The sequence below is a fragment of the Carcharhinus amblyrhynchos genome, chromosome 31 (assembly GCF_965287045.1).
Source record: "Carcharhinus amblyrhynchos chromosome 31, sCarAmb.v2.hapA, whole genome shotgun sequence".
Lineage (NCBI taxonomy): Eukaryota > Metazoa > Chordata > Chondrichthyes > Carcharhiniformes > Carcharhinidae > Carcharhinus > Carcharhinus amblyrhynchos.
In genome coordinates, this window is record NC_137354.1 from 22,623,371 (window position 1) to 22,649,453 (window position 26,083).

At 46.4% G+C, this 26,083-nt stretch overlaps 1 protein-coding gene across 10 annotated transcripts in view; it reads left to right on the forward strand.

The window, feature by feature from the left end:
• Positions 1 to 285: 285 nt before the first annotated feature.
• The window catches only part of pax2a (paired box 2a), a 262,939-nt gene continuing 237,141 nt past the window's right edge, over positions 286 to 26,083 (forward strand). For 2 of the 10 annotated variants that reach the window (XM_080215854.1, XM_080215853.1), the window contains exons 1-5: positions 286 to 1,060; positions 3,744 to 3,954; positions 7,165 to 7,362; positions 15,122 to 15,207; positions 25,496 to 25,588. In XM_080215854.1, the coding sequence (XP_080071980.1) occupies positions 1,018 to 1,060; positions 3,744 to 3,954; positions 7,165 to 7,362; positions 15,122 to 15,207; positions 25,496 to 25,588 (631 nt within the window). In that variant the 5' untranslated portion in view covers positions 286 to 1,017. The remainder of the gene's footprint in view (positions 1,061 to 3,743; positions 3,955 to 7,164; positions 7,363 to 15,121; positions 15,208 to 25,495; positions 25,589 to 26,083) is intronic. The other 8 variants (XM_080215858.1, XM_080215857.1, XM_080215860.1 and 5 more) reach the window with 6 other exon arrangements.

Genomic DNA, 26,083 nt, shown 5'->3' on the forward strand with positions numbered 1-26,083 from the left:
TGTGTGTGTGATAGATACTGTTTGTGTGTATATGTGAGTGTGTGTGATAGTTAGTGTGTGTATCTGTATATGTGAGTGTGTGTGATAGTAAGTGTGTGTATCTGTATATGTGAGTGTGTGTATCTGTATATGTGAGTGTGTGTATGTGTTTGCGAATGGTGACTCTCAGAGTGGCGGATCACGGGACCTCCTCATTTGGGGTCCAATCTGAGCTGGCGAATCACAAAGTGTTGTAATCTATTGCCTTTGTCTGACAAGTCATCCATCTTTCTAAAGGGGACTGGAGTGGCTGGAATCCGCGCAGGGTTTTAGAGGGAGCCACGCAGAGCCCGGGGTTCCAGTCTTCACTTCAAAACCTGCAACCAAGCAGCGGCAGCTCCGAACCAGGGACACGCACTCTGGGCTGAAGCGGGCTCCCCGTCTGTCCTGCACACCGGCCCTGTTACACTCAACCCAGGCACAGCCGACACAGACGCACGCTGGAGGAGGACGGGGAGGGGGCGAGAAAGGAAGGATTTGGAGTCAAGGTGTAAAATGTTGAAGGGACATTGAAAACTGCCAAAAAAAAAAGCGACGTATCCGCGCACTCATTTCCCGTCACTGCGTGTGCCGTTCTGCATTGCCCCCTCTCTCCAAAACAGTCTATAAATCCGAGCCTTGGTTTCCGACTGATTCGCTTCAAAAACATTACAGAAAAGTGGACGGACATGCGTGCCACCTGTCCGATTGCTGACCGCTCCCCCATCTCTCCGAACACAGCACTGTGAGGACAAGAGGCGCCAGACACTTAAACTTTTGTTGTGTTTTTATTTTCTGGCGAACTGGATTCATTTCATTGCTCGAGTTCGCCGCTCCAACTGAAAAGGGGGGAAGAGAAAGACAGATAGAGAAAAGTTTTTTTTTGTCTTTTTTTTGTCGTTTACAGTCAATGTTCTGTTTTTCTGCGTTAACCTAAGCGTTCGATTACAAGTCGAGACGGCGGAATCAGCGCCTTTCATTTCTGTAGCGTTGGCACTCATGGATATACATTGCAAAACAGATCCCTTCTCAGCAATGCACAGTGAGTAGGCGATTGTCTTTTCTATATTCCTCTCTCTGACACCTATTTTAAGTGAAATATTCGACCCGCAGAGCGCAGATTAATCCAGCTCTCTATTTTATAATTGCTAATATATTTAATTACGCGTAGAGATCCCTTTATAACGGGGAGGGGGGAATATTAAGGACAACAACGCTTTCTAGTCAGGAAAAACATTTCTATCTAAATTTGCTGTTTATTATTAATTTCATGTTTATACCGCGCATGATTCAGTGAGAATTTGGAGAGCATTAAATAGGCAAAATGTAATTGCCCTAGCAATTAAAGATCCCAGGAGTTGTGTATATCAGAAATATATATTTTTATAACAACCTTTTTCAACTTTCCGCTTTCCGGCTTCGATGTCCGATGGGTTTTTTTTTAACATTGACCAAGCTCCTCTTTAAGTGCGCTTTGTCAGTAACATAAAGGTTTTGTTTTGTAATTTTTTTTTGGAGATGGAGTGGGGTTGTTTCTACTCCGCTTCCAGCTGTTTAGCCAACCCCCCCTCCCTTGTTAAAGTCGCTAACCATTTGGGATTGAATTTGCAAAGGGGTGGGGGAACATAATAAAACAACCTTCTCCCGTGTGAGAAGGGAGATCTACCGTCTTGCCCAGCTCCGCTGCCTAATTTCACTGTTTACCACGTGTAGGGGCCCACAGTATCAGCAAATGCGCCCCCCCCCCCACCACCACAAAACATTGACTCAACTGCTGTAACACATACACAGCTAGAGACAGCATGTGTGTGTTTGTGTGTGTGTGTGTGTAGTCCCACAATTAATTAACAAAATAACTTTTGTAATTCATACTAATCTCGATAGGACTGGGGGGGGGGGACATTTTAATTCATACTCTGTGGTCGATCCACTTTGAATATATATTAATGGAAAGGCTCGCTAGATATTACAGCGTAAAAGCTCTCTAAATTATTTATCCTAATCTTCCCTTGATGATGCGGCCTTCAAATAATCCGTAATCTAAGATATCAAAACTGAGCTGAATTATTAATGCCGAGCCTGGTAGGAGTTTTGCCAGACTGTAACTTCAGATACACATATCTGAAAACAGGAGGGTAACCGGGAATAAACAAGTATCCCTTTAGTAATTTTTTTCTCTTAGCCCGAAATTCCATTTCCATAAAGGCAGGGAAACTTGCAAATGTTACCTTTGAAATTACAATTCGAGTGAGGGGTTGGATTTTTAAATAAAAATCTCTCCTCCAAAAACAAAATTCCATATTTATAATTTTCCGGGTTTGCATCGGTGCGAGGGCAACTGAGACTTGGTTGACATCACTGAGCTACTGTCTCAAACTGGCAAACAACCACCCCCCCCCCCACCCCCCACCCTCACCCCACCTTTGCTCAACTAGAACGGACAAACTTCTACACCAGCCCGAACAAGGTCCACACCAGGAACCTGAAGGCACTCGTGCCCCTGGCGTGAAAAGCCCCCGTGTCGCTTTTGTTTCTGGGACACGCGGGCTTGTAAACATAACGGGGGCGTTTGATATAATTCTTCCTGTTTCCCCCCACTTCTTGCTCAGCAGCGGATCTGTAATAAAGAACACACAGTGGGCGCTTTAAAAAAACAAAACTCTCGCAAGACAGGGATATACTATTTAGGACCAGTTTACATGAATTGTACACGGAAGTTTTTTTTTAAGTGTAAATATTTGAGTCACTTCATTAATTGGGGACGAGTGCTTGCATCCCTCGTACAGAAGGTCACTTGTGTGTTCTATTCATTAACGCCAATAGATAGGTGCTACATTGTGAGTCGCAATGTCCATCTGAAAATGCTCTGTAATTCTTTATTTTTGTTGTTCTTGTCGCTCCCCTAACCGAAATTCCTAATTTTTCCTTCTGAGAAAGGCAATGGGGGAGGGAGAGAGATTCTTAACTAGTATTTACCCCAGTAAGGGCGACACACACACACACACACACACAAACTGGGAGAGAGAGATGAACCCCAGATAGAAGAACCTTCAGCAGGCTTGCTCGAACTCAGGGGAGACCCTCTGCACATTTGCAATTCGCCGCTTAATGCATAGATAACAGCCCGACGGACAACTCATTGCGCCGTCTAACACACACACACACACACACACACTCTCTCTCTCTGTCCTCACACACACACACACACAACACAGCCCGCTGGAGAATGGAAACGGGACCGAATTCAAGCGTTGAACGCAGATCCCCTCCGTATTTTAAAACAAAAGTCACAGTCTCCCATTTTGCCAAAGGAGTCAGAAGTGTGGGTCTAATATTTCTGCTAAGTGAAAAGCACCGCGTCATGTTGCATTAGATTTATTAATTTGAATGGCAGCTGCTGTTAGTTTATTGTATAAATATATGCTCTCCTTTAAAGGCAGGCTAAGTCAATAAATGCAAACGAAATAGTCTTAAATAATATTTAATGTAATGTGAATTGAATGCGAAACGCTATGTTTAATACATGTGTTCACATATATGCAATTTCTTTATTCCATACTTCCGATTTTTTTTTTTCTCGTTCTTTTTCTTTCTGTCCTCCCAACCCTTTCCTTCCCTCTTCCATAATTTTGGTTCCTCTTTTTGTGCCACTCCCGCCCCCCCACCCCTTCTTTATCTCCCTCTCCCCACCTTCTTTCCCCCCCCCTTTTTTTTCTCTTTTGCAGGTTGCAGTGCTACCTGGGATGAGTTCAGTTGTGTGTGTTTTGCAGGGCACGGGGGTGTGAATCAGCTGGGAGGAGTGTTTGTGAACGGCAGGCCCCTACCCGACGTGGTGAGACAGCGGATAGTGGAACTTGCACATCAGGGGGTCAGACCCTGCGACATCTCCCGACAGCTACGCGTCAGCCACGGCTGTGTCAGCAAGATCTTGGGCAGGTGAGGGGGTGCCAGAGAAAGAGCGAGAGAGAGAAAAAAAAATAAAGAGTGCAAACATAATGAAAATAGCACAACCGGAGCAGACATGAGAGATTGGAGATAAATATAGATATATTTATATATTTAAAAAAAAACCCTTACAATCATAAAATCCTTACCTCAAACAACCCCAGTGCTTTAGTTAATGAATGATAAAATCAAAGCAATTCGCAATGGATTTTTTTAAACATACACACACTTTTTTTTACAATTACAATTATGGATAGGGTCGCCCGAGAAATGTTGGGGGGGGGGGCGCACCACAGCAGATAAAACGAGTTCAGAGTGCTTAAGGGGGTAAGGAAAGCCAGCAAAATTAGCAGCCGAGGGAACGCAAACACCAGACCGAAGGCATCACCCGTTTTTATTTTTATTTTTTGCCTCGCTCCTTTTGACGGGACGCGCCGAATCCTTGAATGCACTTTTCGCTTCTTAATGCGAATCAGTTCGATTCTAAATCCCTTGTAGGTCAGAAATGGGGTAAAATTAGGTGTGCGTGTGGGGGGGTACGTGGAGGATTTGTCAGACCTTTCCAGTTTGGCACGGTTTATGTAAATTGTCACAGGGTTTGGTAGGGGCAGGTGGAATTACGAAAAGAATTTTCGTATAAAAAAGCTGCGCCCGTGTAACACTGACCCCCTTCACAAAGGTCTTTCCTAAACGGGCTGATCACCTTACGCCGTTTTATTTCCCTTCTGCAGAGGTATTTGGACAATTTAAAAGGGGCTTTCGAACCAATAATATTTTACTTTTAAGACGAACCCAGATTTTAATCCAACTGGTGTTCCAGTCAGCTGTGGGTCTGACCACAGTAAGAAATCTCACAACACCTTGACCACATACACAGTGCAACGGCCGCAAAATAACTTACAGTCCTCCAGAGAAACTCAAGTCACTGAGAAATGCGAGTCTTCGAACGAATAATTGGGGCTGGGACCACAGCACTTTGCCAGCCAAGTTCCTCTAATCTGAAGATGCTGGGAAATACTCAGCAGGTTTGGCAGCAACTGTGGAGAGACAGAGAGAGAGACAGTAGACCTAACTGACTCAAGGTCCCTCTAAGTGTCAAGTGACCCCCCCCTCCCCACAGATGGTGTCAAGAGCTGCTGTGATTTTCCAGCATTTTCTGTTTTTCTTTCATATTCCAGCAGTTTAATTTGAGAGTTAAAAAAACACATCATTATTATTCCAGGTGAGCGCTCTGTTGGGATTTTCACAGTAACTTCATTGCGGTGTTAATGCAAGTCTACTAATATTGGAAAGCAAACACGTTACAATTCGCAATGGGGGTGTGGGGGGGTGGGGAGGGGGGGATAGATGGAGAAGGAAGTTTCAGGTGTCACGCTGAGACCCGGGGTCACTGGGTCCACCGTGAACGCATGATTCATTGTCGCCGTTTGGGGCAAACATTCTCCACTCGCCCCTGGGAATAAGCAGTCCAATCTCAACGCTGGCCTGTTTGCCCCGAAAGAAGTGCCAGTGTTCACTTCAAGCGGACCCAAATAAAAACTGGCCCCTCACGGCACACACACAAGCAGTTCTGTCTGCTGACTGACCCCCTAATGCTGTTCAGTTGGGTTTTTATTTGGGGGGGGGGGGGGGGGGGGCGGGGTAGGCTTCAGCAACTTAGAGCCGTTTGTGTGCCGTCCAGCTCAATCCAAACCCGCGCCGGGATCACAGGCTTGCTCCTGTGGAATTACAGCAGCGCCCATTCAGGGGCACTTTTTTTTTTAACCAAAACAAAAATCGATTCCCTTTATTATTTCGTCTTCTTTGACAATCTCACCTGCCCTGCCTACACCATAAAACGCACCGAAGCTGGGAGTCCTGTCTATAGGTGACAGTTAAAATAAAATAAGTACCCTGTTAACTGCCGGCTGCGCAATCGGTGTTCACACTGTGACTTGTGTGTGTGTGTGTGTGTGGATTCAGATTACATACACATCAGATAATGCGGGGAGCACTGAAGGCTGCCCCTCCAGAAGGAGTATTTAAATTCCTCCTGCAAAACGAACGGCTTATAAAGATTTAAGAAACACGTATAGACCATCGCAGGGCACCACAAACTACATTGCAGTGTCAATGTAAGCCGACTTGTGTGACTAATAAATAACTACATTATCCGCCCTCTCCTTTCCTTCTCCACGAACGGTATGCTTTGTATCGCGCGCAAGAGACAATACATATAATAAATCAAATCAAAATGTGCTGAAAATCTCTAACTCCCATTTTTAACTCTCGCCCCACTTCTATCTCCCCCACCCACCCATCCAACAAAAGGTAAAATTCAACGCTTAAAAAAAGGACAATTTTTAAAAATATTAAATAAAATTATTTCCCCATTAAGCTAAAAAGGACAATGATGTGCATGGGTACCTGGAGCTTTCTAATCTGCCAGGGAGATGTGACAGTATGTTTCTGAGTAGGGAGGACTGTGTCGCGGACACACACACACACACACACACTGATTCATTCTGTGTTCACTATTACACACACTGATTCATTCTGTGTTCACTATTACACACACTGATTCATTCTGTGTTCACTATTTCACACACACTCACTGATTCATTCTGTGTTCACTATTACACACACACACTGATTCATTCTGTGTTCACTATTTCACACACACTCACTGATTCATTCTGTGTTCACTATTACACACACACACTGATTCATTCTGTGTTCACTATTTCACACACACTCTGATTCATTCTGTGTTCACTATTTCACACACACACTGATTCATTCTGTGTTCACTATTACACACACACACTGATTCATTCTGTGTTCACAATTTCACACACACTGATTCATTCTGTGTTCACAATTTCACACACACACTGATTCATTCTGTGTTCACTATTACACACACACTCACTGATTCATTCTGTGTTCACTATTATACACACACACACACTGATTCATTCTGTGTTCCACTATTTTATATCCATTTTATAAAGCTGTAAATAATGAGAGAGGTCGAGATTTGCTGTCCTTTCCGTAAATTTAATTATACAAAAGATACAGTTGTGTAATAGATATCCGCACCATTTCTCTAGATAACCACACGCGATTTCTCCTGCTGTCGCGGGGAAATGGAAGCGTTCCCTTTGCTGAAGTTTTACTTGTTGTGGTTCTTTCGCTTTTCTGGTTTTTCTGTCCTATCAGATACTACGAGACGGGCAGCATCAAGCCCGGGGTCATCGGAGGCTCGAAGCCCAAGGTCGCCACCCCCAAAGTCGTGGACAAGATCGCCGAGTACAAGCGGCAGAACCCAACCATGTTCGCCTGGGAGATCCGCGACCGACTCTTAGCCGAGGGGATTTGTGACAACGACAGTGTTCCAAGCGTGAGCTCAATCAACAGGTACCTCCCCGGGGTGGGGGTAAACTGGGGCACAAATACCTCCCCGGGGTAAACTGGGCCACTGCTGTCTCCCCGGGGTAAACTGGACCACTGCTGTCTCCTGGGGTAAACTGGGGCAGAACTACCTCCCCGGGGTAAACTGGGCCACTGCTGTCTCCTGGGGTAAACTGGGGCAGAACTACCTCCCCGGGGTAAACTGGGCCACTGCTGCCTCCCCGCGGTAAATTGGGCCACTGCTGTCTCCTGGGGTAAACTGGACCACTGCTGTCTCCCCGGGTTAAACTGGGCCACTGCTGTCTCCCCGGGGGTAAATTGGGCCACTGCTGTCTCCTGGGGTAAATTGGGCCACTGCTGTCTCCTGGGGTAAACTGGACCACTGCTGTCTCCCCGGGGTAAACTGGACCACTGCTGTCTCCTGGGGTAAACTGGGGCAGAACTACCTCCCCGGGGTAAACTGGACCATTGCTGTCTCCCCGGGTAAACTGCGGCACTGTTGCCCCCCCCCCCCCCCGGGTCAAACTGGAGCACTGCTGTCTCCCGGGGTAAACTGGGGCACAAATACCCCCCGGGGGCAAATTGGAGCACAACTACCTTCCAGGGCAAAACTACCTCCCCGGGGCAAACTGGGGTACTGCTGCCTCCAGGGGCAAATTGGAACACAACTGCCTCCACAATGGGCGGCACGGTAGCACAGTGAGTTAGCACTGCGGCTTCACAGCTCCAGCGCCCCTGGTTCGAATCTCGGCTCGGGTCACTGTCTGTGTGGAGTTGGCACATTCTCCTCGTGTCTGCGTGGGTTTCCTCCGGGTGCTCCGGTTTCCTCCCACAGTCCAAAGATGTGCGGGTTAGGTTGATTGGCCATGCTAAGAAATTGCCCCTTAGTGTCCAGGGATACGTGGATTAGTGGGTATAATATGTAGAGATATGGGGGTAGGGCCTGGGTGGGATTGTGTTCGGTGCAGACTCGAAGGGCCTCTTTCTGCACTGTAGGGTTTCTATGATTCACAAGCAGACACAGTGAAATTCTTCATTTATATATATATTTTTAAAAATGACAAATGCAGAAAGAATTAGAGAAAGCGGGAAAAAGATTACGGTTCCATCTCTGCTGTTAACGAGGTTTGAACGGGTGTTTGTACTGAGTTCTGATCTAAGCAGAACTTCGGCAACAAAATCGGGAAATAGGTATTTTTTCATGAATGACAAACGTATCCCCATGATTGCACCGCGCAAACCCCTGTGATAGTTTACTCTGGAGCTCTTCAGAGGAAATAGACCGTCACTGTAAATATAGGAACGGTGGGATTGTCCCCAATCCAGCCAGCGGTTTACAGGGAGAGGGAAGGGGGGTGTGGTAGAGAGAGACAGAGGGGAGAAGGAATGACAGAGAGGGGTAGAGAAAGAGTGTGTGTGTGAGGGAGAGAGGTAGAGAGAGAGGAGAAAGAATAAGAGGGAAGGAGGTGAGAGAGCGAAGGAGAAAGAGAGAGACAGTGAGAGAGAGAAGCAGGGAGAGAGAGGGAGAGGGCGATTTAGAGAAGGAAGGAGAGAGAGGGAAAGAAAGGGAGAGATAGACGAGTGAGGGAGGGAGGGAGGGAGAGAACGAGGTACAGGGAGAGAGAAGGAGTGAGAGAGAGAGAAGCGGGGAGAGAGAGGGAGAGGGCTATTCAGAGAGGAAAGGAGAGAGAGGGAAAGAAAGGGAGGGATAGACGGGTGAGGGAGGGAGTGAGAGAGAGAGGGAGAGAGGTACAGGGAGAAAGAGGGAGTGAGAGAGCGGGAGGGAGAGGGCGACTGAGAGCGAGAAGCAGAGATAGAGAGAGAGGGACGGACAGAGTGGGGGAAGGAGAGAGACAGGGAGGGAGGGACAGAAAGGGAGGGAGAGAAAGTGTGAGGGAAAGAATGTGCGAGTGTGATGAAGAGGGATTGAAAAAGAGACTGAAAAAAAGAAAAAGAAAAAAATTGAAAAAGAGGAGAGAGAAGGATAGAGAGTGAGAAAGGAAGTGCGAGAGAGGGAGAGAGTAAAAAAGAGAGGTAGGGAGAGAGAGGCAGGGAGGGGGAGAGGGACGGAGGCAGAGAGAATGTCTGGCAGTGTATGTGTGGGTGTGTGTAAAGATAAATAAATACATGTTGGTGATGAAATACCTGAATGATACACTAAGGAGGGGACGGAATGTTCTGTCCAACATTACAAAACCATTCCAAACACAAGACTTCTTCAAAGGGATATAGCCGGCCCAGGAACACTGCCTGTTTATCTCCAATAGAGCAACCTGAATCAGCCAAAAATATATTGGTTCAACTCTCTGGGACCTGGGCTCAGAGTGAGAGGGGAGTAAATATCAGCTGGACTCACCCTGACAGCTCAGAAATGTCAAGGTGGATCCCGCAGTGCCCTTTCGCTTTTCTCTGCTGAATACAATTGCAAATTGGAGGGAAATGCAAGCGATTAAAGAAAGACTGTAGAAAAAAGGACATTGATTTAAAGATTGCGGCTTGGGCGTTGCAGCCACTCACTCCCCTGTGCTTTAGTGTGGCGGGAACAGTGGAAGGGGAAAGGTGCTTAGAATGGATCCCCTCCTCCCCAGTTCCTGCTTTAACATCCCCGGGGGTTGAGGGGAGGAGGGGTGGGATTCGTCCGTAAAAAAAAAGAGAGGGGTTGGGGCGTGAGGTGTGGGCCAGCGTTAGAGAACCGGACACGGGGAGCCAGACGCTGCGATGTCCTTGCAAAGGAGGGAAAGATTTTTAATTAGAATTTACAAAGGCGGCTTCTCAAAGGCGATACAGGATAATGTGAGTCTGTCCATTATTAGCTGGCCAAAATGGGAGGAAATCAACAGTGTTAAAAAGAAACAGTTTCTGATGTCCTGTTCCACCCCATTCCTCAATTACTGCTTTTCTTTTCCCTAAATACTCTCATTCCTTCCTCTCTCTCTTTTTCTATTTTTTTTTTAAAAAAACTTAAACTTACTTAAAAGAAAGTTTTGCCCGGCGAACCTGGGATCCTGCAAGAATGCGAAAGCTTTCTTTTAAAGGAGTAATGGAGATGACCTGTTAACATGAATGAACACTTTGTCTTAAGTTCAGGCATGTGAAACCGCACACCTCTCCTCTAACATCTGCACGCTCAAATCGCCGGCTCACCCTGCACCTCAACACACACCCGGCCGCAAAACTCAGTGAACTATCCCCCCCCCACCCCCACCACCCCCTCCACCCCCTCCCAAGCCCTCCCCAGACAACACCCAACTTCCTTTAGCTGATAAAACACACAGAGAACGAAAGAGAAACCAGTCTCTGCAATGTCCACCTCTCGATATCTCTGAATTAATCGCAGAGCGCTATCCCCGCCAAACTTCAACCGCCTTTTTCATCCTAAATTATCCCGAGCGGACAGGGAGGAGAAATACTTAAGCCAAACCATCCCCCAGGAGGCACGGGTTTAAGATTTAACAGCCCGGCGCGCTCCCAGCGCCGTCCGCCCTTCACTTCTTGCCGCCTAAGCAGCGAACCTGCCCGCATTTCTCTTGCCTGAACCAACAGAAGGGTTTTCACTCCCCCCTTATTTTGTAATATTTATCAACCGCACACCGGGTGATATTCCCAGAAAGATACTCTTTGCATTAGGTTACAGGCACAACACGAATCTAAAATAGTTTAAAACGTTAGAGAACCTTTCGTTTGTATAAACCGGGAGAAACCCACGCAGACGCGGGGAGAACGTGCGAACTCCACACAGACAGGGACCCAAGCTGGGAATCAAACCCAGGTCACTCGAGCTGTGAGGCAGCAGTGATAACTACTGTGCACGATTAGTAACACTTTCATTGAGGTTTTGTTTTGCATTGGAGGTTACTTTATTTACATATAGTACCTTTTTCCCGCAAAAGGCAAACACAAAACCTATTGGAATAAGTCATTCCAGTTACAAGAACAGTGTGTAGCATTTATTTGGTGTATTTAATTTTGAATATGTCCCAGCACTGTAAAGAATGTGTCTCAAGCAAAATTGAACAGGAATTAAAAGATGTTAGGGGGGGGAAAAAAATGACCTTTCGTTTGTATAGCGCGGCACACTCCCCAGGTACAGGATACTATTAGAAGGTTGCATTTTGTAGTGGGGGGGGGGGAAATTAATTCCAAACAAAGCTTCCTCAACGGAACACAACCGGTCCAGGGGCACTGCCTGTGTATCTCCAATGTGGCTACAACAATTTAGAAATACTCCAGAATCAGCCCCCCAAAAAATATTGTTTTAAATTTTGAAACCTGGGCTGCCAACGAGAGTAAATAGCAGATGATCGGAGACTAGAAAGAAAGGAAGGGACATTCTTCCAGCCTGTTAGGATTTCGCCAAGAGTGTAGGAAAACGATTATAACGTTGAAATTAAAAAAAAAACCCAGCAACAGTTAGTGGCTGGTGCCTGGTCACAGGGATAGGGGTTTAAATGTACACTCCGTGCTGGTGACCAATAATATCCGCTTGTGATTAGATTAAAGCTAGTTCAATAGATCCGCTTTTGTGTAGCGAGAAGGGAAAATCAATTCTATTTATTTTCATGTCTGCGAGTCGCACTTTTCAAGTGTCTTAACAGGTGTTACCGACAGCAGTTCCCCGGCATGTAGTTTTTTGGAGAGGGTTCTGGTTGGGATTTGAGACAGCCACCCGTTCCCACTTTAAACAGCCAACTCCCCAAAAAAAAACCCTTTCCCGCAAAGCTCCCAGCCCCACAGTCGCTACAATTCCACAACTTTGTCACAATTTTTAAAAAAAACCCTTCTATTTCTCTTTCTCTCTCTCTCTCTTCTTTCCCTCTCTGTCTCACATTTCCAGAAACTGAAAAAGAACGAGATTCCCAGTGCAAAAAAAAGACAGAGAGGAGAGAAAAAAAAAGTTTAAACCAATAATAGAGGGGACGCCGCACTGGAAGATTCAACCTGTTTTTTATTTTAATTCCTTCCCAGTTAAAAGAGGGGAAGGCTCGTTTGCAAAGGGCTGGTGAGGACGGGGGGGTGAGGGAAGGGGTGGGGGGTGGTTGACAGAAGGAAAGGTAGAAAGGGAAAGAGAGAGAGTGCTGGTGTTACAGAACTTTGCATGGACTGTACTTAGCGCTAACGTTGACACCAGCAGTACATTTTAATGAAATGTTTGGAAATGTGGGGCCGCGTTTCGAGAGAAATGTTGGAGGGGGGGAAACAGATTGGAGAGAGAAATAAAACATAATTCATTGCGTTTGTAGCGTGGTCGCTCATAGGGACAATTGGAATAGCTTCAACCTAAGTGTGTGAGATACGTTGTAAGTGTGGATTAATCACATTACAGAGCTTTTGTAGAACTTTTCAACTCCAATTAAATTGGAGTGCAGTTTGAAAGAAATCAAATTGACTGGAGTTCATACAGAAGAAATACAATTATATATATTTTGTCCCTCCCCAGCCCCGCCGCCCTCCCTTTAATGAAAAAAAAAGCGTTTGGGTTTTTAATTCAATATACAACGATTATTTCCTATCATTTACAATGGCAAGTACACAATGTACTTAAACGCTGGACCCGGCATGAATTTTTAAAGATTACAACCAGCCGGGGCTGGTGTTGTTTCTGGAGGCAGGAATTAAAATCAAACGGCTGGTGGGCATTTAAAAAAAACACAAGCCCTTCTTTCGATGCTATTGATTCCGACTCAAAGCAATTTTAATATTTCTTCAGGGAATTTCCGCCACGGCCAACTCATTAATTCACCCTTCTAAATTGCTTATTCAATATCCTGGACATAGATTCAGAATAAAGTCGCTGAATTTATATGGTTGGCGCGAGTCAATAGGTCAAATAACAGTTATGGAGGGATTTTGAAAGTCCAAATAAAATATTGATACATGCGTTCTGATAAGTCTTGTAGCTTTTACCCGCGTCGCTCCAAGGACATTACCAGGGAGATTGCGGGCAATCTTGTGGCCATTAAAATCAATGAGTGTTTGATGTATATTGACTGGTTTATATGAACTCTGGCGAGGGATCCCAAGTGTTAGAGGGCAGGCAACAACAGGGGTGGGGTGGTGGGTTTGGGGACGGAGGGGGGGGGAGTCAGCGTTAAGAATGTATTCGAAATAGAGTCCCTGTATGTTGAGGAAGGAGAGAGGTGTAGGTGAGGGAGAAATGAGAGGGGGGAGAGTTAGCGTTAAGAATGTATTCGAAGTAGATTCCCTCTATGCTGGGGAAGGAGATAGGTGTAGGTGAGGGGGAAATGAGAGGGGGGAGAGTTAGCGTTAAGAATGTATTCGAAATCGACTCTCTCTATGCTGGCGAAGGAGAGAGGTGTAGGTGAGGGGGAAATGGAGGTGGGGGGAGAGTTAGCGTTAAGAATGTATTCGAAGTCGACTCTCCCTATGCTGGGGAAGGAGAGAGGGAACTGGAGGGAGGGTTAAGACCTGCTAATCTAAGGGCTTTGTAGATCTGAAGGTGGGCTGCTTGTAAGGCGGGGTGGGGGGGCGGTGGAGGAGGCGCATGGTTGTGAGGACTTGTTGGTCTGTGGGAGACGAGGGTGTCCCAAGACTGGACTCAGCCCTAGGAGAGAGCAACTGGGGCAATGTGACATTTTTTTTCTCTCTCATGGTAGAACAGCCCCGGGCTCGCTAAGTGGAGAGGCATCAAAGTGAGATGCATTGGGGAAAGAGGGGAGTTACGAGAGGGCGGGGGTGAGTGGGGAGGGGTGAGATTTCAGACGAGGTAAAGGCGAGGGACGGGAAAAAAATAGAACCGTCGACTGACATCATTTAATAAAATTAATGGGACTCTCTGCATTAACTAATCCTAAACTTTGAGTGTGTGTGTGTGTATGTGCGTTCGTATGTATGTGTGTAAGTGTTGGGTGGAGGGAGGTGATGGAATAGGTTTCTAGGTTTGTACGCATTTGGAGCTTTGTCATATGTATGTATATATATAAGGATATATCCCTAAGGATTAAGGTATATATATTATGTGTATATGTATATATATGTATATATAACCTTTCATACATATTATACAATCCTAATATTATACATATATATGTAAATATATATCATATGCTGAGAACATATCCATAAGGTATATATGTATGCAATTTTATATATATATCCTTAATTTTTAATGATATATCCATATATATTTATATATAATATCCCTTTTAAGTATTAATTGTGTTTTTTTTCCACGGGACTGGGCTAAATCTATTCCTCATATGGATAAGAATAATATAACTTCCTTAGAATAAATTCTATTCCTCCTCGGGTTTTTTTTTGTTGTTGCTAATTATTGCAATAAAACTTTTTTTTTGTTAAAATATTCCTGTTATACAGTCGCGCTATTTTAACGCCAATATTCGCTCGATGCCCCCCACCCCTCCCATATTAAACCGAACCCCTTTCAAAGTGTCATTAGTATGGACCATCGCGTGATAGGACAAGCCTAGTGAGCGTATTACAGCACTATTGCATTCCTGTCACAAATAATTTATAGGTTTCTATTTGCATTACTTGGCTTGCAACTAATTCCCAACTTTTCTCCAGATCCCCGCCTCCCCCCCTCCTCCCAACTCCCCCGATCAATTAAATCGCATCCTCTCTTCAGCAGCCCGCCTGTAAGGCAGCATTTTTTTTTGACTCTGGGAGTTCTGTCTGGGGAGTCTGGGTTGCTTACACGCCAGACAACTAGATTAGCTGTGGCCAGGTAGAGTCACTCGACCTGATCATTGAGGTGAATTGATGTGATTTCATGGTTTGTTTACAGGATCATTCGGACCAAAGTGCAGCAACCTTTTCATCCCTCACCGGATGGACCTGCCACAGCAGTCACTGCAACAGGGCACACAATAGGTAAGAGAGAGAGTAGAAATATACAGACTGAGTGGGGGGGTGGGGGGATGCCTATCATTTCTTGTGTGTCAAATCTATGTCTTTCACCATCATGGAACCTGTAACGTTTGCTCTACAGGGATATTGTCACTGGACCAGTAATCCAGGGTAATCCTCTGGGGTGGGGTCCTTGGGTTCAAATCCCACCACCGCAGAGTTGTGAAATTTGAATAGCATAAAATGAATTAGAATTAAAAGTCTTAATGATGAAATACCGCTGTGGTGCAAACCCATCCGATCTATAGAATCCCTGCAGTGCAGAATAAGGCCATTCAGCCCATCGAGTTTGCACTGACTCTCTGACAGAGTATCTTAGCCAGGTCCCTGCTCCCACCCTATCCCCTTCACCCCAAATATTTAGCATGACCAATCCACTGAACCTAGACAGATTCGGACACTAAGGGGCAATTTAGCACGGCCAATCCACCTTACCTGCACATCTTTGGGCTCTAAGGACAATGTAATGTGGCCAATCCACCCAACCTGCACATCTTTGGGATTAAGGGGCAATTTAGCATGGCCAATCCACCTAACCTACACATCTTTGGACACTAAGGGGCAATTTAGCATGGCCAATCCACCCAACCTGCACAACTTTGGACACTAAGGTGCAATTTAGCACGGCCAATCCACCTAAACTGCATATTTTTGGGCACAAAGGGACAATTTAGCATTGCCAATCCACCCAACCTGCGCACCTTTGAACACTAAGGAGCATTTTAACATGGCCAATCCACCAAACCTGCACATCTTTTGACACTAAGGTGCAATTTAGCATGGCCAATCCACCCAACCTGCACAACTTTGGACACTAAGGTGCAATTTATCATGACCAATCCACCTAACCCGCACATCTTTGGAATGTGGGAGGAAACAGAGCAAAGCCATCGGACAAGGGAAAACTCCACAAAGAATGTCACCCGAGGCTGGGATTGAACCCGGATCTCTGGCATCGTGAGGCAGCAGTGCTAACCACTGGCCACCATGCCACCCATCTGGTTCACAAATGCCCTGTAGGGAAGGTTATCTCCCTACCCATACCTGGGCTTAATGGCCAAGCAAGCCATCCAGTTTGAATGCTGGCCCAGACAATGATGCCCATGAATGAATAAAAAAAAAAGGTGCATATCAGCTCAGTTGTGCTGTTTGCTTTGCAGAGTTTTTGTTTGTGTGTGTGTGTGGAATTATCCTGAAGAACACATTTTAAGGAGAATAACAAAGGCTTAGATAGTGTGTCGATGGATACTTACCAGAATGATGCCCAGCGATGTAGGACTTATGCGGAGAGACTAGAGAAGGTGGTGTTGTTTTCCTTCTTGTAGGGAAGTGCGAATGGAGATTTACTCGAGGTGTTCAAATCCTGGAGGATTTTGTCAGGTGCATGTAGGGAGAAACTGTTTCTCGTGGCAGAAGGAGCTAATAACCAAAGGGCTCAGATTTGAGATTCCAGACAAAAGATTCAAAGGGTGGCATGGTGGCATAATGGTTAGCACTGCTGTCTCAAAGCGCCAGGGATCCAGGTTCGATTCCAGCCTTGGGTGACTGTCTGTGTAGAGTTTGCACATTCTCCCTGTGTCTGCGTTTGTTTCCTCCAACACTGCAATGATGTGAGGGTTAGGGGGAATTGGCCATGATAAATTGACCTGAAGTGTAGGGGGATTAGCAGGGTAAATATGTGAAGTTACAGAGTTAGGGCGTTGGATTGTTGCCACTGCAGACTCGATGGGCCGAATGACCTCCTCCTTCACTGTTGGGGTTCAGTGATTCAGAGATGAGCTGTTTTATCCCTACACATAGTCATTATAAAAAAAGTTGCATTTATATAGTGTATTTCAAGGGCATTGGTCATCTCAAAGCATTTTACAGCTAATGAAGTAGTGCTGTCCCTGCTATAAGTCAGGAAACAGTAGTTTGTGCATAGCAAGATTCCACAAACACTAATGCAATAATGATACAACCTGTTTTTGCGGTGTTGACTGAGGAGTGAACGTTGAGTCTGGGCTGGAGGGATAGGTCTCCCTGATGTTCCTCAAATACGCTACAGATAGGTCTGCCGAGAGCGCAGACGGGATCTCAGTTCAGCATCTCATCACTGCCCCAGACAGCGTGCCCCTCCTGTGATACTGCACGGGAATGTCAAAGCCTTGCTGTTTGCGCTGAGGTGCTGGAATTGGCCTCGAGTCTACAGCCCTGTGACGAGCAGGCAAAACTGCAACTGGGGACCGGCTAATCTGGAATCCCCTGCCTGAAGAGGCAGTGGGAGCAGGCATTTTTAAAGGGGAAATGGATAAATATTTGAGAGGGAAAAACCTGGCAGGGCTGATGAGACAAATAGATGCACGGGACAAATTCGATAGCCCCCTTTCAGTGAGATGGAATTGTATTCTTCTGCATTGTGTCATTCCCCCATTCTCTACACACATTGATCCTTGAAGATGAAAGTGTTTGATTTTTTTTTAATAGACACAAGTCAGGAAACTTAGCAAGAACCATCAATGCAGAATGTTTCACAATATGCTTTAATGTGCCAGCCTTCACAGCACTGTAACATATCCTTTGTAAAAATGCTCTGAAATGCATAAAAAAATTAAATGAGAATGTACAAACAAAAACAGCATTTAACCCTTTGAGTACTGCATGGGTTTTTATCTTTTAATAGTCAGTCATTATATTTTTTACCCTACCGCAGTTCAAATCAAATTGTTATTGCTCTGTAGTCATCGAGATCACAAAGTCTTGGCATGCCCATAACACCTTATCAAAGTGCTTCACACTCAATGGCGTACAGTGGCATGGTGGTTAGCACTGCTGCCTCACAGTTAGACCACCTCTAAGCCTGGCAGCCTTCTCACTACTTCCCGGTTTGTCCACCCTGGCTTCTATTCTAGCTTGGTGGCACAGTGGTTAGCACTGCTGCCTCTCAGCGCAGGGACCTGAGTTTGATTCCTGGCTTGGGTCACTGTCTGTGCGGAGTCTGCACATTTCCCCCCGTGTCTGTGTGGGTTTCCTTTAGGTGCTCTGGTTTCCTTCCATAGCCTGAAAGATGTGCTGGTTAGGTGCATTGGCCATGCTAAATTCTCCTTCGCTGTACCCAAACAGGAGTGTGGTAACTAGGGGATTTTCGCAGTAACTTTATTGCAGTGTTAATATAAGCCTACTTATGACACTAATAAATAAAATACTTTGAAATTGAGCATCATAAGTGAATATAGTGGTTATTTTGCATACAGACAAACAGCCAAGAGATGAATAACCAGTTAAAAGTAAAACCTTAGCTAGGGCCCCTTAGATACTACTGCAGTTTCTTAGCTAGTATTCAAGGTCTGGGTTCAAAGTCTCAGCCAAAGGTTAGAACTGTTGACAATGCTACACTTCCTCTTCACTGTACAGAATATCAGTTTAGACAACAGGTTAGCACTTCTGCAAGGGTTTAGGGAACAACATGCTACGGTCAGCAGACACTCAGAGTGTTGGTCTAAATGGCTGGTGACACTATATCATTGTATTCCTGCAGTGCAGAGGAGGCTGTTCAACCCACCAAGTCTGAAACAACATAGTATCTTACCCTGACTGTCTCCCCTGCCTTATCCCTGTAACACCACACATCTCCCATTGATAACCCATGTAACTTAGGCATCCTTTGCACACTAAGGGACAATGTAGCACGGCCAATTCACCTAACCTGTACATCTTTGGGCACAAAGGGGTAATTTAGCATGGCTAATCCATCTAACTTGCACATCTTTAGACACTAAAGGGCAAATTATCTAAGCTAATCCCCCTAACCTGCACATCTTTGCACACTAAGGGGCAATTTAGCATGGCCAATCCACCTAACCTGCGCATCTTTGGATGCTAAGGGACAATTTAGCATGGCCAATCCACCTAACCTGCACATCTTTGGAGTGTGGGAGGAACTGAAGCACCCGGTGGAAACCCACACAGACATGGAGAGAACGTGCAAACTTCACAGAGATGGTCACTCAAGGCTGGAATTGAACCCAGGTCCCTGAGGCTGTGAGGCAGCAGTGCTAACCCCCACTGTGCCACCGTGCTGCCTCTCTAGCAGCTCTGTTATGAGAGCGACTGGGAGAACTCCCATGGCTGTCACTGGTATTCGTGCTTAGGTTTTGGAGTGCCTTTTGTGTTTAACGTGCACCAAGCTGCCAGTAGCACCTCCGGAACCAGTGGAGCATTTTCCATTCCCCGCACCCACTGTACTTGTGACCTCTTGAATGAGCTATTGCTTCTCAGCCTTATGGGTAAGATTACATGTGGGTTAGAGACCAAGCTGGGATACAACACCTTACCTTGTCAGCTTGGGTCTTGTTTGTCTCTCTTGTGGGGACCATGAATTGGATTTAGTTGAAATTTTGGATTCGGTTTTTGGAGCAGGCAAGGGGATGGATTCGAGTCCACTCAGTCCACTCTGAGTGTTGGCTTTGTAACTTGAAGGATGGGGTTTAAAAGAAATCAAAAGAAAACTTGTAAATCGTCTACTATTCTGGACTCACAATGAGCAGGAAGCAGGTTTATTTTACACAGACATTAGATTTTAATCCACACTCCCTGAGCTGGATCCAAATGAAATAATCCAGCGGTGAGGCACCCAGATCTCAAAAGATGTCTCCTTCATTTAAAAGAAAGTAGATTATCCTTGGGATTGGCTGCAATAATTCAGTTAATTTGGAATTTATTTATCCAGGCATTAAATATACCATATTTCAACATTAACAGCAGACATCTGTTCCAGGAAAGGATCTTAGATCAACAAACCTAGAGGCTAGCTCTCTGCCATGGTATAATTAGAATCATTAAATCTCTAGAGTGCAGAAGGAGGCTATTCGGCCCATCGAGCCTGCACCGACAACAATGCCATGCAGACCCTATCCCTACTTGCTTATCCCCCAACACTACAGGGCAGATTAGCATGGCCAATCAACCTAACACACACGTCTTTGGATTGTGGGAGGAAACCGGAGCACCCGGGAAATACCCACGCAGATATGGGGAGAACGTGCAAAACTCCGCAAAGACACTGCCCGAGGCTGGAATTGAACTCGGTTCCCTGGAGCTGTGATGCAGCAGTGCTAATAACTTAACCCCCCTCCACTATGCCACCTTCCACTGTGCCACCCTCCACCATGCCGCCCTCTAATTCTCGAAGGGTGTCCTGCTTTGATTGTGAAATTACCCTCTTGGTATAGAAACATTAATTCCAAAATCTTTCATATGCTACTGAACTCCCTGTGTTTTGGCTCCGGAAAGTTGTTTCATGGACACTACAGTGGTTAGCACTGTTGCCTCACAGCACCAAGGACCCGGATTCGATTCTGGTCTCAAGTGATGGTCTGTGTGGAGTTTGCACATTCTCCCCATGTCTGCGTGGGTTTCCTCCAGGTGCCCAGGTCCTCTCCCATGGTCCAAAGATGTATTAGTTAGGTGGATTGGCCATGCTAAGTTGCCTCTTCGTATCCCAAGATCTATAGGTTAGATGGATTGACCATGGGAAATGTGTAGGGTTACAGGTGTAGGGCAGCGGAGACAGTCGAGGTAAAATACTCTGTCAGAGCCTCTTCTGCACTGTCAGGATTCCATAAATCTATGGCTGGAGTCCACCTCTGCTGATGCAGGTAGCTGTAAAGTTTATTTATTTGTCACAAGTAGGCTTACTTAGGGCGGCACTGTAGCACAATGGTTAGCACTGCTGCTTCACAGCTCCAGGGACTTGTGTTCGATTCCCAGCTTGGGCCCTGTCTGTGTGGAATTTGCACATTCTCCTCATGTCTGCGTGGGTTCCGTCCGGTTTCCTCCCACATCCAAATATGTGCTGGTTAGGTTGATTGGCCATGCTAAGAAATTGCCCCTTAGGGTCCTGAGATGTGTAGGTTAGAGGGATTAGTGGGTAGGGATATGGGGTAGGAGGTGGGTGGGATTGTGTTTGGTGCAGACTTGATGGGCCGAAGGGCCTCTTTCTGCACAGTAGGGTTCTATGAGTCTATTAACACTGCAATGACGTTACTGTGAAAATCCCCCAGTCACCACACTCCGGCGCCTATTCAGGTACACTGAGGGAGAATTTAGCACCTTTCAGACTGGGGGAGAAAACCAGAGCACCCAGAGGTGCCTCATTTAGTTGCCCGTCCTTCAGATATGACCTGATACACCATATCAGCTGGCTATCCAACTGTGGATACCATTGCAGTTGAGCCTACAGTCATCGCACCTGATGTTGAGAAATGTGGAAGAGGTTAGTGGTGATGAGAAGGGACATCCCTCTTTTTTCCCTTGGGAATGAGAGGATAGATGGCGGGCCATCTACCCTTTCGTGTCTGAGGTCAGTTAACCCAGGACGGAGGGCGAGTCAAAGTTAAGACTGGATCTGTATGGCTCAGCGTTGTATCAGATAGTTTATTTATTTTTATTTATTAATGTCACAGGTAGGCTTACATTAACACTGCAGTGAGGTTACTGTGAAAATCCCCAAGCTGCCACACTCCGGCACCTGTTCGGGTACACTGAGGGAGAATTTAGCACTTAACCAGCACGTCATTCGGACTGTGGGAGGAAACCGGAGCACCTGGAGGAAACCCTTGCAGACACGGGGAGAATGTGCAAACTCTGCACAGGCAGTGACCCAAGCCGGGAATCGAATCGAACCCGGGTCCCTAGCGCTGTGAGGCAGCAGTGCTAACCACTGTGCCGCCCTGTTGCATTTGCCCCATAGATCTTTGAGGGATGCTTGCATATTGAGTAATGGTGAGAGTTAGCAGTCTGGACAGGGAGACACTCTTGATCAACGAGGTGAGAACCTGCTGAGGCTAAAACTGGGGGGTCCAATTGCTTTGCACTTGTTTTCACAGATAGCGGTCCCACTGAGAAAATTTGCAGATTACCCCGGCTGGGGTAATTGGTATAATTTTACAGTTACAGCACAGTCAGATGCTATGCACACATTTGCGCATAATGAAGCAGTTACTAACAGTAAGATCACAGAGATACTTGAACAATGCAGGTGTACAGCAGCCTGAAATTGAAGACAGGAGGCAAACTGTCTCACCTGTCAGTCACACTGCTGTTATTAGTTATAACGTGTAATGCAAGACATATACAGGAATATAAAAATGCGGGATGCGCATAGATGCAGTTATCCACACATACATATGGGAAGCAAGCATGTATAAAAACACAAATTTACCACATTCATAGCAAATGTCTATGTCTGCTGTTTTACAGAAGGCATCGACACACTCTTTTATTTGCACGTGTTTACCCACAGATACAATATGACCAGTCACCTCTGACCTCTCTAGGGGCAGGAACAAAGTTAATGAGGGGGGAGTTTTCCCATCCCGCCCCGCCATGGGAACTGTAGCGGACGGGAGATGGATCATGCAAAGATCCGTAGAACATAGAACCCTACAGTGCAGAAAGAGGCCCTTCAGCCCATCGAGTCTGCACCGACCACAATCCCACCCAGGCCCTGCTCCCATATCCCTACATATTATATCCACTAATCCCTCTAACCTACGCATCCCAGAACACTAAGGGGCAATTTTAGCATGGCCAATCAACCTAACCCGCACATCTTTGGACTGTGGGAGGAAACCGGAGCACCCGGAGGAAACCCACGCAGACACGAGGAGAATGTGCAAACTCCACACAGACAGTGACCCGAGCCGGGAATCGAACCCAGGTCCCTGGAGCTTTGAAGCAACAGTGCTAACCCACTGTGCTACCGTGCCACATCTGTTGACCATGAGCGGGATTTTCCGGCTTTGGGGGCAAGGTCAGCTGGACAATCCCGTTCAATAGGACCATCATATTGGACTCAAACCATTAACCCTGTTTCTCTCTCCCCTGATCCTGCCAGACTTGCTGAGCTTTTCCAGCCCTTTTTTTGGTTTTTATCTCAGACCTCCAGAGGTATTTCACATTTATTTGCTTCTGACCTCTGTTTTTCTGTGACATGTTTTGTAGTCCAGCATGTCCCAATGAGACCGGGGTCAGTCGGGAGCCTCAGGGTGAACTTGGCAACATTCAGTGGGGGCAAAGGGCAGCTCTAAGAGACCCAGCTGCACAGGCAGTGGCCAGGCATACCCTGATGCCCTCTTACATCGTGCCAGGGAGGCACAGGACACCGGCAACCTGCGAACTTTGCCCCACGCCCGGGGAGTAGAGGGTAAAAATAAATGGCTGCTTTGTGCGAAGTTCTGGAGCTGTCTCCCACTCCAGCTCCTGCTCTCAGTGAGCTGTCAGCAAGACTTGTCAACAATGAATGATTGTTAGACCATAAGATCACAAGACCAAAACACATAGGAGCAGAAGTAGGCCATTCGGCCCATTGAATCTGCTTCACCACTCAATGAGATCATGACAGATGTGATGCACTAATTCTCAACTCCACTTTCTTGCCTTATCCCTATAACCCTTAACTCCCTTACTGATTAAAAATCTGTCTATCTCAGCCATGAATTTAATGACCCAGTCTGTACAGCCCTTTGTAGGAAAGTATTTTTCAGATTCACTAGTTTTAAAAGTGTCACAAGTAAGGCTTACATTGACACTGCAATGAAGTTACTGTGAAAAATCCCCTAGTCGCTCCACGCCGGCACCTATTCGGGTACACTGAGGGAGAATTTAGCTTGGCCAATACACCTAACCAGTCTTTCAGATTGTGGGAGGAAACCCACACAGACACGGGGAGAACATGCAAAAATCCACACAGACAGTGACCCAAGCTGGGAATCGAACCCAGGTCCTTGGCACTGTGAGGCAGCAGTGCTAACCATTGTGCCACCATGCCACCTATTGTTAATTAAATGTTTTTGCTCAACTCTTGAGTGTGGTTGCTCTCTGAACTTAAACTGAAAAGAAAACAGTTGAAAACTCAATCAAGGTTATTGCTGACTGGAGCATCTTTCACTGAACTCGAGTGCTTAAAAAAAAACAAAGTAATTTACTGCCAGTTCCTGACCAGAGATATCTACTGATGGAGACTTCCCACCCTCCAGTTTTCTCCTGCTTATCACCTTTCCCATTTCCGGGTCCCTCCCTCCCTGGCAAATACTGCTGGGCCACACTCTCCAGGTATTGGCAATCCCACCTGTCACCTCGCGGAGGTGAGACGTGCCTGGTCTTTAATTAAAATGCTTGAGGTTTGACAGTGACTGATCACCACAGCGGAACGCTTGATTTATAGCACCCAGGGTGCTTAGATAGCTGAGCCACCCAGACGGAGAGACCCCAGATTTAATCTCTGATTCGCAATGCGGTCTGTTGGTGCATTGAGTGGGAGTACACAGAGGGCAAAGAAGTAAAAAGGAATCAGCGAGGTTAGCATTCGCTGCTTAGATCTATGGGCCGAATGGCCTCCTTCTGCACTGAAGCGATTCTATGTGGCTACTTGACCCATTTACTGGAGAACTTTCAGTGCCCCTGTCATTGTAACCAAAGTCCGAAAGACGTGCTGGTTTAGCCATGCTAAATTCTCCCTCAGAATCATAGAACCCTGCAGTGCAGAAAGAGGCCCTTCAGCCCATCAAGTCTGCACCAAACACAATCCCACCCAGGCCTACCCCCATATCCCTACATATTATAACCACTAATCCCTCTAACTTACACATCCCTAGACACTAAGGGGCAATTTCTTAGCACGGCCAATCAACCTAACCCGCACATCTTTGGGAGGAAATGGAGGAAACCCACACAGACACGAGGAGAATGTGCAAACTCCAGGGAAGGCGGTGGTGAGTCGCCTTTTTGAACTGTTGCAGTCCGTGTGGCGTAGGTGCACCCACAGTGCTGTCAGGGAGGGCATTGCAGAGCTTTGACACAACAGTGGTGATGAAGGAATGGCGACAGTGACCCGAGCCGGACCCTGGAGCTGTGAAGCAGCAGTGCTAACCCACTGTGCTACCGTATGCTCAGTGTACCCCAACAGGTGCCGGAATGTGGATTTTCACAGTAGCGCTCAAAAGTTCCTTAACCCAGGAACGTAGGCTGTCTTTGCTACTTTAGTGTCCGTGTAAGGGTCAGTATATAGGGTAAAACGAGTTGTCTCTCTGAGACACAATGATATATCATTTGACCCAACCCCATTTCCGCTCCCCCCTCCCTTTATTGAGTCTATTAAATCTATTTATTGAAGTTTTATTGTCACAGAGTCAATGTACAGTCTGAGATTACACACTTCCTTTTTTAATTACAACTTTTCATTTTCCCAATTTTGTCTCCCCATTCCCATCAGATGTTTCCTCTCAGTGGGCTGCAGATCTATGGGGAACCAGCTGCCCTCCAATACATTGCTCGAGTGGCCTTTATTCACGTCTGAACCTTGACAGTGAGTATTGGCCAGCTATTCGACCCTGGAAGATAGCTCAGCTGAATTTTTTTTTCTTAGAAAACCCATTCACGGGATGTGGGCGCCCTCTGGCGAGGCTGGCGTTTGTGGCCCACCCCCTAGTTTGCCCCCCCCCGGGAAGGCGGCAGTGAGTCGCCTTCTTGAACCGTGGCAGCCCGTGTGGTGTAGGTCCGCACCAGGGAGGGCATCGCAGGGGGTTTTGACGCAACAGTGATAATGAAGGAATGGCGATGTCGTTCTAAGTTAGCGTGCCCGTGTGACTGGGAGGGGGTGCTTGCAGTTAGTTGTGCTCACCCCGCACGTGCTTCTTTTGTTCTCTTGAGTTGTAGAGGTTGCCCTTTTGGGAGATGCTGTCAAGGAAGCCTTGAAGTGTTGCTGCAGTGCGTCTTGTAAACGGTACACACTGCAGACATGTTACACCGATGGCAGAGAGATTGAATGTTCGAGGTGTTGGATGGGGTGCCAATCAAGTGG